The 12,571-nt window shown below is 46.6% G+C and overlaps 1 protein-coding gene across 2 annotated transcripts in view; it reads right to left on the bottom strand.

The window, feature by feature from the left end:
* SYT13 (synaptotagmin 13) overlaps positions 1 to 11,280 on the bottom strand; it is a 45,974-nt gene extending 34,694 nt beyond the window's left edge. The window contains exon 1 of one of the 2 annotated variants that reach the window (XM_009186238.4): positions 10,872 to 11,280. Coding sequence is in view for 1 of the 2 variants with exons in the window: in XM_003909988.4 (XP_003910037.1) it covers positions 9,749 to 9,931 (183 nt within the window). In the remaining variant the exon portion in view is untranslated. Of the gene's footprint in view, positions 1 to 9,748; positions 10,053 to 10,871 lie in introns of those variants that run through there. The other variant, XM_003909988.4, reaches the window with a different exon arrangement.
* Between the last annotated feature and the right edge of the window lie 1,291 nt (positions 11,281 to 12,571).

Genomic DNA, 12,571 nt, shown 5'->3' with positions numbered 1-12,571 from the left:
GGAACAGAAAACCAAACACCACATGTTCTCTCTCATAAGTGGGAGTTGAACAATGAAAATACATGGACACAAGAAGGGGAACATTATACACCGAAGCCTGTCAGAAGGGTGGGGGGCTAGGGGAGGGATAGCATTAGGAGAAATACCCAATGTAGATGACAGGTTGATGGGTGCAGCAAACCATCACGGCGCATGCATATCTATGTAACAAACCTGCACGTTCTGCACATGTATCCCAGAACTTAAAGTATAATACAATTTTTTAAAAAAACACTTGCCAGCTACTGATGAATATTGTAAAAGTGAGAATTTGGGTTTTTCTTTTAGATGTTAAAAGCTCAGAAAATACCACAAAGAGATACTACTTAGCATCCACTAGGATGACTTTAAAAAATAAATAAATAAAATAAAGAATACCAACTGCTGGCAAGGAGGTGGAGAAATGAGAACTGTCATACATTGCTGGTGGAGATTAAAATGGTGCAGTTGCTGTGGAAAGCAGTTTAGCGGTTCCTCAAAATGTTAAATATAGAATTACCATATGACCCAGCAATCCCACTCCTAGGTATATACTTGAAAGAATTGAAAACAGGTACTGAAATATTTGTACAGGAATGTACTTAGCAGCACTATTCACAATGGCCAAAAGGTAGAATCAATCCAAATGTCCATCAACGGGTGAATGGATAAACAAAATTACGTGTGTCCATACAACAGAATATTTTTCAGCCATAAAAAGAAATAAAGTACTAATACATGCTATGATATGGATGAACCTTGAAAACATGATGCTAAGTGAAAGAAGCCAAAAAAGATCACATATCATATGATTTTATTTATATGAAGTGTCCAGAATAAGCAAATCCATAAAGACAGAAAACAGATTGGAGGAGAGAGGAATAGTGATTATTTGAAGGATGAAGGGTTTTCTTCTGAGGTGAGGAAAATGTTTTAGAACTAGGTGGAGGTAGTGGCTGCACAACAATGTGAATGTACTAAATGGCATTGATCCTACACTTTAAAGTGATTAATATCGTGTGAATTTCACCTGAATAAAAAAAGCTTTGAAAATAATGGTAACCTTCACATTATCAGTACATAGCTCAATGCCCCTCCTGGAGACATTAATAAATGTTTGATTTATGCATGCATGAACGAATTCATGAATAAATGAATTTGTCCATGGTCTCCAATGCCCTGCTCATCCAGGCCCCTGCCTATTTCCCCAGCTTCATTGTTGACTAGGGTCTCCCTTGCTCTCTGCTCTTCAGCCACACTGGCTTTTCCCCAGGCTCTCGTAAATGTTAGGCTTCCTCCTGCCACAGGACCTTTGCACAGGCTCATTTCTCTGTGTGGAGCCCCCAACATCCTTCCCTTTTGCCCTGGTTAAGATCTTCTCCCACTGTAGCTCTCAGTTTGGCCATCACTCTCTAGGAAAGCTTTCATCTTGTAAGGTGCTCTCGTAAAAGCTCTTCATCTTTCACTTACAAAGCACCAGAACCTTCTGTTGAGGTCATCTACCACCAGCACACATTTTCATTTATTTTCCCTCTTCTTCTATAAACTCTGGTTTTACCTATTATACCATAAGTTTTGTGAGGGCTGAAGATGGGTCACTGTGTCATTGGGAAGAGGGGAGTTACCACTGTATTCTCACCTCCCAGCACAGCACCTGGCACATAGTTGCTTAATAAACACAACCAAGGAAGAAAAAGAGGGAGGAACACACCTTTTTCACCTGTTTTCCTTTATAACTGTATTAGTTCCATTATTTCTTATCAAATAAGTTATAGGGAGCCCTTTGTGTACATGTGTGTTGATTCTGATACATACGTATAGAATCTCTTAGTTCTTAAAACTTGTTTCTATGAAGCTGTTCTCCATCCTCAGAGCAGACTTTCCCATTGTTTCTTAGCAAGAAATAAGCTCTGGGAGTACTGAATACAGTAAGAAGAAGGTGGAAGCAGGAGGTGAACTGCTGCTGGTTATTGGGAGATTGTAGGTCAGTGTGGACAACAAAGGGACTGTCTCCACATACTCGGATTGCTCTCGTAGGTCTTTGATCCTGGAATGGTTGTGTCTTATTTTTTCTCCTCTTTATCTTCTGGGTCTGATGCTTCCCTCTCCTGCTGGTCTCTTCTCTTCCTTCTGCCTTTGCTTGGACCCCTTTTGGTTTGTCTTTCAGGTGTTTCCTTCATCATGACCCAAAGGCCTCTCTATCCCTCCTCCTATGCCCCAGGTACCTCCTCATAACTTGGCTAGTATCTGAAAATCTGGAAAGGATGCAGCACTGTTTTCTCTTGGAATTAACAAAAGGTGCTAGTGAATTGTCAATTCCATGAAGAGAAGAGCCATGTATCTGAATTATCTACAAACTGTACCCAAACAAGGAACTAGGGGAGGAAGGGAGATGGGACAGGTCAGATCTGTCACTGGAAAAAAGACTGAGGGACACAGGCTTAGGGGTCCACATGTGAGTGCTTTGAAGAGTATTTCCAGCGGGTCTGTGCTCTTCTCCCTGAAAGAATCTATGCTAATTTCTTGATGAAAAATTCATACTGTCTTCCACGTTGCTAAGCAACCAGCCCAAACATGTTTACTGTGTAAAATCTATGTGGAGGGCCCTGGGCTGCACCCAGTGCCTGAAGTGTGATGGCGGCAGCAAAGCAATCCAAAGCACTGGGAAAGGTTTCTGAAGTTGACCCTCAAAGATGCGTATTTATAGACACTTTTATGCCGTATCTGGGGAAACACAATGGCTCGAATAAAATTTTGACTACTTTTTTTCTGCTAATATCCAGCATAGTAGTCAAAAGTGTGCACGCTGAAGCCAAATTTTGTAAATTTGATTCCCAGCTCTCCCACTGAATACGTACTTAAGCTTTCTGTGTTTTACTTTTCTTCTCTAAAATGAAAAATAAAACTTATGTATATTTCATAGGGTTATTGTGATAATTAAAATTAATATGGTTATGGCCAGGTGCAGTGGATCGCACCTGTAATTCTAGCACTTTAGGAGTCCAAGTCAGGAGGATGGCCTGAGCCCAGGAGTGCAAGAACAGCCTGGGCAACATAGTGAGAACTCCTCTCTAAAAAAATAAATTTAAAAGAAATTAGCCAGGTATGGTGGCACATGACTGTATTCCCAGCTACTTGGGAGGCTGAGGTGGGAAGATCACTTGAGCTCAGAAGATCAAAGCAGCAGTGAGCCATGACCATGCCACTACACTCCAGTCTGGGTGGCAAAGTGAGACTCTGTCTCAAAAAACATTTTAATATGGTTAAAATGCTTAGAACAGTGACTGGAACATATAAAGAACTTGATAAATGTTAGTTATTCTATCATTGTTATTTATTACTCTATGGAAATACTTTGTTGTGGTGGTGGTGGTTTATACGAATGGGTGAGTTCACCAGGCAAGAGTATTTTCAGCTATTACTATTTTCAGCTAATAGTAAGCTAGAAAATGAGTCCTTTAACAGTCTGAGAATCCATGGAGGTCAGACCTTACAGCCTTCCAGAGTTGAATCAGTTCCAGGAGTGGGGTTAGCAATACATGGGGCATCCTAGCATCATTAAGGTACAGGGGAGAGTTCAGAAGAACAACCAACCTGCACTGCAGAAAGCTCTATTTTAGGCTGAAGGGGGGAATAATACCCCCCACCCCGGGTTTCCCATGGCACCTTGTGCTTCCCCGATCATGGCAATTGCTTGTTTTATTGTCTGTCTCCCCATTTATCTAGAAGAGCGTATATCTGTCTTTCCATTGCCATATCCCAAGGCCTAGCATGTGCTCATTAATCTTTGATGAATGAACTATTTAACTAATGAAATGCAGCATCTGTCCATCCTCACTCTTATATGTGTGAATTGAAACAACCAATCAGAGAAGGTGTTGCTTTAGAGGACTAAGGAGGAGGAGAAGAGGTGGGAGGCCTAATAGGGCTACACTGATGGTCTTAAGGTCCCAATCCCAAGGGGGAATCCTTTATGCAGCACAAAGGAGGTGGCCATGGGAGAAACAGCAGAAAGCAACCAGGGCCAAAGAAGCAGTTTATAAAAAAACCACAAAAAGGAGGCTCATGTCTCTTGACTATGGCCCCAAAGTCCTCCTGGCAATAAAAATACTGGCCTGGTACTCAATTAATGTTCACAAACATGTCACAATATGACACTTTTTAATAAAAACTTTACTGATGTATAACTGCAGGCAGAAAAGTACATAAATCATAAATGTAGAGCTGGATGCATCTTCACAAAGTAAACACACCTCTGTAACCAGGACCCACGTCAAGAGGCAGAGCATGAACAAAAGCCCAGAAGCTCTCCCACCCAGCTGCAGTAATTTCCTGTGCCCCGGGGTAACACCATAAATAAACTGCGCTGGCTTCAAATCCTGTGTCAATGGAGCCCTAACAGTATGTACTCCTTTGTGTCTTCCCTCTCTTATTCAGTGTTAGGTTACAAGATAATGATTTAATTCAAAACACTGCCATGTGCTCAGCATCATACCAGACATTGTCAAGAATACAAGGAAAATTAAGGAAAAATTATCTGATCTTAAGGAGAAGACTCCACCACACATATATTGTTTGATAGAAATTCAGGCTGGGAGTGGTGGCTCACGCCTGTAACCCTAGCACTTTGAGAGGCCGAGGTGGGTGGATCACCTGAGGTCAGGAGTTCGAGACCAGCCTGGCCAACATGGTGAAACCCCATCTCTACTAAAAATACAAAAGATTAGCCAGGCGTGGTGGTGGGCGCCTGTAATCGCAGCAACTTGGAAGGCTGAAGCAAGAGAATTGCTGAACCCAGGAGGCAGAGGTTGCAGTGAGCCGAGATTGCACCATTGCACTCCATTCTGGACAACAGAGCAAGACTCTGTCTCAAAAAGAAAAAAAGAAAAGAAAAGAAAAGAAAGAAAAAGGAAAGAAAGAAAGAAAGTCAACACTTATTTATATTATTTTGTAAAACCTTAGAACTAATCTACTAGGGTTCCACTGAAAGCCACTTCAGTGATCCTGACTCTGCTGGAAAGAGGATGGAATTGTAGAGTTTGGTCACATGTGACAGTGGGTGACTGGGGACATGGATAGAAGGGACCTGGGGACCAGACGCAGTGGCTTACACCTGTAACCCCAGCACTTTGGGAGGCCGAGGTGGGCAGATTACATGAGCTCAGGAATTCGAGACCAGCCTAACCAATATGGCAAAGCCTCGCCTCTGCTAAAAATACAAAAAATTTGCCAGGCATTGTGGCGCACACCTATAATCTCAGCTGCTCAGGAGGCTGAGGCAGGAGAATCGCTTGAGCCCAGGAGGTAAAGGTTGCAGTGAGCTGAGATCATGCCACTGTACTCCAGCCTGGGCGACAGAGTGAGACTCCATCTCAAAAAAAAAAAAAAAAAAGGTGTGGGAACTCCTGCTGAGGGCCAAGCAATTTCAATAAAGCCTTTGGCCACGTGTTAGCTTCAAAGGGACAGCACTGGGGTCACCCAGGGGACCTCTCTGGCATTTGAAAAGATTCACTTAAGTGCACAGCAAGGTAGGCATCATGTTGGGAGAAAACTAGGCCACAAAAAGGAAGGCTTCCCGAAAACAGGACGCGTGTGCCTGCCAAGTGGTAGGGGTACAGGACTGAGCCATGGGGCAAGGGGAAAAGAGCAGTTCTCCTTGCTTGCTCCCAAGTTCTTTAGGTTGGGTGAAAGGAGGACTTCCTATGAAAGGACCCAGAAGTGGGCTGAGTGGCAGCCTGTGTGGACAAGGGTGATGAGGAAATTCAGAGGCAGGAACCCATGGGTCTGGCCACTGCTCACTAATAGATTCAGAAGTAATGGTGAAGGAGAAACCAATATTCTCGCTTTGCCCCCTGGCTCTGTCTCCTTGCTCAAGCTGCCAGGTCACTGCCTAATGATCAAGCCTCTAGAGCTAGGCTGATGACAGAGAGGTCCCAGGTGACCTGCCAGGCCAGGAGTGGGTGGCATAGTAAAACTGAATTCCTTGCATGCCCGGAAGGGTAGCACATGAGTGAGAGTGAGGCACTGTCTAAGAAGGCAGGATAAAGGATCCAGAGTGTGTATTTCAGAAAAGCAAAGAACTGTGACTTGAAACCAGCTGGAAGCATGAGAGGATATGCATGGCCGAGGGCTGCCTAGGGACACTTCCTCTGAATTGCTGGAAAAAGCAGAAAATAAAAGACACAGGGCTGCAAAGGACTGCCTAATAAAACCAAATTGTGAAGTAGCTATATGTTTGCTTCTTTATTAATTCATTAAATAACAGAGTCTAGGAGGAGATTTAATAAATACCATAATTTAGAATGAGAGATGAGCGTAAATCTAATGTGAACCATCTGCAACAGCTGTAATGTACAACCAAGGTATCTGTGATTTCCCTTGGGGACAAAGTCACAGGTATGGATGATACACTATGGTTCTCACTGCTATTTCTACTTACAGAAAATACTGTTTCAGTTAGAGGTAAGTGAAAATAATGATGTCATTTTTTTTCCTATCCAAGACCATGAACCTTTTAACGCTATCTACAGACATAGGTTTGTGGACCCAGAATAAGAACCCCTGGGGGCCAAGCACAGTGCTTCATGCCTGTAATCCTAATAGTTTGAGAGGCTGAGGCAGGCAAATTGCTTGAACCCAGGAGTTTGAGACCAGCCTAGGCAACATGGTGAGACCTTGTCTCTACAAAACATACAAAGAAATTAGCCAGGCATGGTGGCACGTGCCTGTATTCCCAGCTACATGGGAGGCTGAGGTGGGAGGATCACCTGAGCCCAGAAAGTTGAGACTTCAGTGAGCCTTGATCACACCACTGCACTCCAGCCTGGGTGATGGAGTCAGACCCCATGTAAAAAATAAACAAAACCCCTGGGAAAACTCCAAATTTCTTTTCAAAATCACTACAAACTTTCAACTTCATCCAGCCATTCAGGGTCAGAAATCAGATTTCTAGGAATGGCCTCCAAATCCAAAGAATTTTTCCAGCAGCCACAACTTACAAGTTACAGAGACACTGGCTATTAGACCTTGGACACCTCTGTTGGGATTACAGTAATCTAGACCCCTATTTTCCAGCCCCCATATCTTCTTTCCTCAAGGAACATCCTCAGAGAGCTTCCCTGGCTCTTGCCCTCCTCGTCAACAGGTGCCAAGTACATCACCCTCCTGTAATCTGCCACCCCTAACGCCACCTTCTTTACTTGCTTTGAAATGTCAATTGGTTGTCTTTTCTCAATTTACTGCATCTGGGCCAGTGGCTGAATGAATCTGAGAAGAATGGCAACCAAGTCATTGTGAGATCTCAGGTTCAACACATTCACACCCATAAATTCAGCCCCAAGTTGCCCACATCTTTGTCACTGAGGGAACCAGATAAGGGGATGTGGATGGGCAGGTATCATGTATCAACAAATATTTACTGTGCCCCTACTAGCTCACACTTGGTTACAAAGACATGGTGACTGCATCCATATTTGAAGATGAGAATCCCCACTGGATGGTCTGTGAGGTGACTTTATTCATTCACAATTTCTTATTGGACACCTACTAGTTTCCAGGCACTGAGTGGGTGCTGGGAATAAATATTACATCAATAAGTGAATATGAAAGATTGCATCCTAGTGTAAAGAATGCCATAGAAGGATTTGGAAAGAACAGTATAGGAGAGGATAACAGGAAGGGGGTGTTTTGTTTCATGTGTCAGTGGGCAAAATCCTCCCTAAGACTTTAAATGGAAAAAGACCTGAAGAATGAGAAGGAGTCATTTATATGAAAGGGCAGAGAAAAATGAAGGGGCAGAAAAGGACTTGGTGTTTTAAAAGAATAATCATAAATCCAGGGAGGCCCAGACTGCTGATGAAGAAAGAAACTGGCCTGAGCTTGGCTGGAGAGGCGGGCACCTTCCATGTCAAAGCAGGTGAGTGGGTGGAGAGGAGTGGCTAATAGCGTGGCCTCCAGAATCAGACAAGCTCAGCTAGAGTCTGGCTCTAAAACTTCTCTAGTTGTGCAGTTCTAGGCAAGTCGGTTACCTTCTCTAAGCCTCAGTTTCCTCATCTTTAAGTTAGGATAATTCTATGGCTCCCTCACTGGGTCAAGAAACGCACTAATTAGTGTAAAGCACTCTGAACAGTGCGCCTGGCACAGAGTGTATGCTATGTCATGGTTTGCTATGACCTCTTCCAAGCTCAGTGAGAACTTGTGGAGGATTTGAAGCAGGGGAGAGACACAGCCTGGTTTGTCTTTAACAGATGATCAGCTGTTCTGTGGGCTACTGGTCATCAATAAGACAAAGCACTGGAAGAGACCCTAGAGGTCATTTACACCAACTACTTTCCCAGTGGTTCTCTCTGGGAAGGGGAGGGGACGGTGCCTGGAGAGACGTCACTGAAAGGCAGAAGAGTGGCAGTTCCTCAAGTGTGTTGGGCAGGAAAGAAGGTTGAGAGGCGGCCGGCCACGACTTCTGGAGAAGGGCTCCCAACCCCTGGCCAGTGGAAAGCCCAATATTCCCATTTCCAGATTGCCCCAAGTCCCACATTCTGCTGTGCAGCCGGCTCCTATTTAGCCACTGTCAATGTCACTATTCTTGGATTATAAGTGCCTCAAGGACAGCAGCCATTTCCTTTCCACTCTCACTGTACAGTGACTGACACAGGCCCCACACAACTGGGTCCTCTGAGCTTTTGAATTATTGATTGGAAAAAGGAAGATGGAGTCACAGCATTTTAATGCCACTCCCGGAACCTAGAGGGATCTAGAGGGTCTTTAGGAGGTCCTTCAAGTCATGCCCCTGCCCCAGGCCCATCCTTCAAATCACTCTAGCAAGACTCTTTGCCTCCTGGTTCTCCAGAGAACATTCTGCACTCTGCACTTTGGAAATGCATCCTGGAGGTCACAGCCTATGCAGGGAAATCCTTCCAAACCGCTTCCCCAGACCCCTTCTGTTGCTCTTTACAATGGGAGCACGGGCTATTTCCTGCACGAAGGAGCTCTGGCCATAAGCAAAAGCATGGGATAAAAGCCCTCCTGTCTCCAGGGACATCTGCAGAGACATCTGCAGAGACATTTTGGGGGAGGCCACAGCAACCCCCTCTGACTGACCGGAGCTCAGAGCTGCTAGGGGGTGGGGAAGAGTCCTTCAGGCTCCTCGGGGATTCAGCTCTCCAGACCGCTCTAGCTCCTCAGCTCCTGCGGGACCGCAGCCACCTCCCGTCTGGCTTTCCAGGCATTACCTCTTCTCAGCTCTGGCAGGGCTTGCCCTACCCTGGCTCCACGACCACCATCCCCCTCCCTCTCACAGACCCCAGTCTTCGTCCCCATTCTGCAAGTTCCTCATTCTCCGGTTCCATTCAGGGTCTTCCCTAACCCTGGCGATTCCCCTCCCAGCCTCCCTCTCTTCTTACCCTTCCCAGCCCTAATTCTTATCCAGGTCCCTTTTCCTGTCCCCTCCCTTTAGCGCTCGCTGCTGGCCCCCATTCTTCTCTCAGTCCCCACAAGCCCCCCTACCCCCCCTCCGCTTCCTAATTCTCCTTCACCTCTCCCCCATCCCCCAGCCTCCCCTATCTCCCTGCCTTTTTGACTCCTTTACCTGTCCTCCAGCGCGTTTGCTGTCCCCCCTCCCCGCCAAGCTTTGTCGCGCAAAGATCCATGACCGTCCCCCACCCCATTTCCCCCTCTGCAGCTGCCCGGCGACCCCACCTCTCCTCTGGAGGGCCCGCGCGCCGCCCCCGCTCACCTGTTGTGCAGACCCGAGCAAGCTGGGCTTCGCCTTCTCCGGGTCGGGGTCCTGGTCCCGCGGCAGCAGCCCCTTCTTGGGGTGCATGTGCCGACACAAGCAGGTGACCCCGCACAGCGCGAGGATGCTGGTGGCCGTGCCCAGCGTGGCGCCCAGCGCGATCACAGGCACCGACAGCACCATGGTGCCCGCTCCCCCAGCTGGGCTGGGTCCCGCCGCCGTGCACCTTCCCCGGGCCGGGCCCGCCTCCAGGCAGCTCCCGGGATCCGGGCGAGCCAGCAGCTCTCCCGCCGCCAGAGGGGCGGGGACGGAGGGAGGGAGGATGGCTGCGAGGACGTCAGAGGAGGCTGGACCCGGAGCCACGTCAACCGGCACCCCCCTTCTCGCCAACACGTGACCGGACCCCCACCCCAACAGGAGCCGGAGCCTTCCAGGTGGAAGGAGCCTTGGGGTTGTTTCAGGCCATTCTTAATGCTTTGTGTACAACGGGACAACTGGGCCCAAGATGTGTTGGAGCCTGTGGAGGTCACACTGTGTTAGTGGACAAACCTGGGCTCCAACCATATCTGCCACTCTAGGAGTCACTTTCCCAGACTACTAGCTCCTTGCTCACCCTTCTACCCGAGCGGCTGGCCAAGCTGGCTGTAAAATTGGGTCCTCCCAGAGTTTTTTCAAACACAAAGCTGGATATTTCCCAGCTCCCCAACCTGGGAGATGGTTCTTACAGGGAAAAGGAACAGGCCACAGATAGAGGGAACCAATGGGATGTCTGGGTTGAGGCTGTACCTGTGACCTGCTGAAGATGGATAATACAGCTGCATCCCCTTAGGGCTGCCCAAGAGTTCACCTTTATTACCTAATTTAATCAGCAGGTATTCTCATCTTTATATATAGATGAGGAAGCTGAGGCTCAGAAGAGAGGTGCACAGGTAGAAAAATCATCACCCTGAACCCAGGTTTATGCTTGCAGATTCCAAGTCTAAACTCAAAAGGACTTGTCTTAGGAGGATAAAGAAGATAAAATGCAGCAGCTTGGAGCACACACTTGATTCAGAGAGGGTGAGCATAAAAGTATGCTTAGAACAAGGGGAAATTAGAATTCCAGGCTTAAGGACTGTCTTACCTCAAGAAAACAGTGACTTTTTAGTGCTTTTCATTATATGCAGTGTTGAATTTAATTCAGCAGGTATCTGCTGTGGGTTGGCTGTGCTCTAGGCGTGCTGGGCATGTGTGAAAAGGGTTGTAGGTGATTTCATCCACAATAGAGCTTTCACATTCTATGAGCCAATGTCTCCTAAATCTATAGCCTCTCCAGCCAGACCTTTTCTTCTGAGCTGTAGCTGTGACCACCACCTGGAACCCACCCATCCTCCAGTTTTTCAGCTATCTACACTTGCGTAAAAACCCACTTATGACTTATTGGCTTAGACCAGTTATTTTGTTACTTGTCATGATTTCGTGGGTTGGCTGGGCTCAGTTGGGTGGTTTTCCTGCTCAACATGTTGTCTTCTGGGACTGCAGTCATCTAGGGGTTCAGTTGGACTGGAACATCAGCTCTCCAGACACCATTGCAGATAGTGCAATGGTGAACTCCCAGGGTGAGCAGTAGGTGCTGGCTGCCACTGGGATCACAATGGGGCTGTCAACTGGTGCATTTTGATTCTCCTCTATGTCACCTCTCCATGGTGCTGCAGCTGCTCACAGCATGCTAGCTGGGTTCTAAGAGGAATGAAACAGAAGCTGCCAGTTGTCTTAAGGCCTGGGTTCAGAAGTTCTAGAACACTCACTATTTGATCAAAACAATAGTCTCCCTCTAGTTCTTGCCTTCAGTGACATCAAAAGGGAGGTGTCCAAAATACAAAGCTGATCATGTCACTCACACGAGTAACAGCTCTCAAAGGTTCTCCAAGAATAAATCCAAGAGACTCAACCTTTATCCAAATCCCTTTGTGATGTGGTCCCTGCTAAGCCCTCCAGACTCCTCTCTACACGCTTCCCAATGTGCCCCTGAGCCTCAGCCACCCCACAGACTTGGGATTCCTTCAACAAGCTAACATCTTTAGAGTCTCCATGTCATCACCCATGGGTGCATACAGCAGGCACTTAGTAGCTGTGGAATAATTCATATGATCATCTTATGCAGAATTTCCAGTGATTTGAAGGAATCCCGTTTGTGATATGAGCTCCATTTTAGTAAATTGACTTTTCCACAAGTATTTATTGTGTGCCTGCTGTATGCCAGGCACATTGTCCTACTGATCCCTATTTGCTGCAAACTGTAGAGCTGAGGCACTGCAGTCCCTGGTGACAGCCTTAGCAATCTCTCACATAAGAGCTGCCCTGGGAGGTTTTCTTGGCTCTGGGGCCTGGCAATGCAAAATGTTTTGTGGAAATAGAGGTTTAATTAATGCTGTCAGCTCCAGGTCTCCCATGCTCAAACAGCTGCCACTACTCATAACAGGATCTGGGGTGGGGTTAAAGGGGAAGAATGAAGAATACTTAATATCAGAAAATGTCTGATGGGGATCAGACACCTGTCACGTGATGCATTGTTACTATGGTTACTGGGATGACAGCAGCTGCAGTGGCCTTCATTTATAACAGGAAGAGGGACCCCAGCCCAAGAAGAAGAGCTTGCCTTGTGCCTCTTTCACACACAATGAACCTATGGCAGAGCTAGGAATAGACCCTAGGGGATTTGAAGCCCAGTTGAGTCATCAGGACTCTGGGCTACCTTTGCTACCCAACCAGTCACCCTCATACATCTCATCAAAGATATGACGTTTGCTTCTTGGTTAATGATATGCAGACAGTGGCTTTTAA

Source organism: Papio anubis, chromosome 12 (assembly GCF_008728515.1).
Source record: "Papio anubis isolate 15944 chromosome 12, Panubis1.0, whole genome shotgun sequence".
NCBI lineage: Eukaryota > Metazoa > Chordata > Mammalia > Primates > Cercopithecidae > Papio > Papio anubis.
Note: the sequence above shows the minus strand (reverse complement) of the source record. Positions and strands in the feature narration are given on the sequence as shown.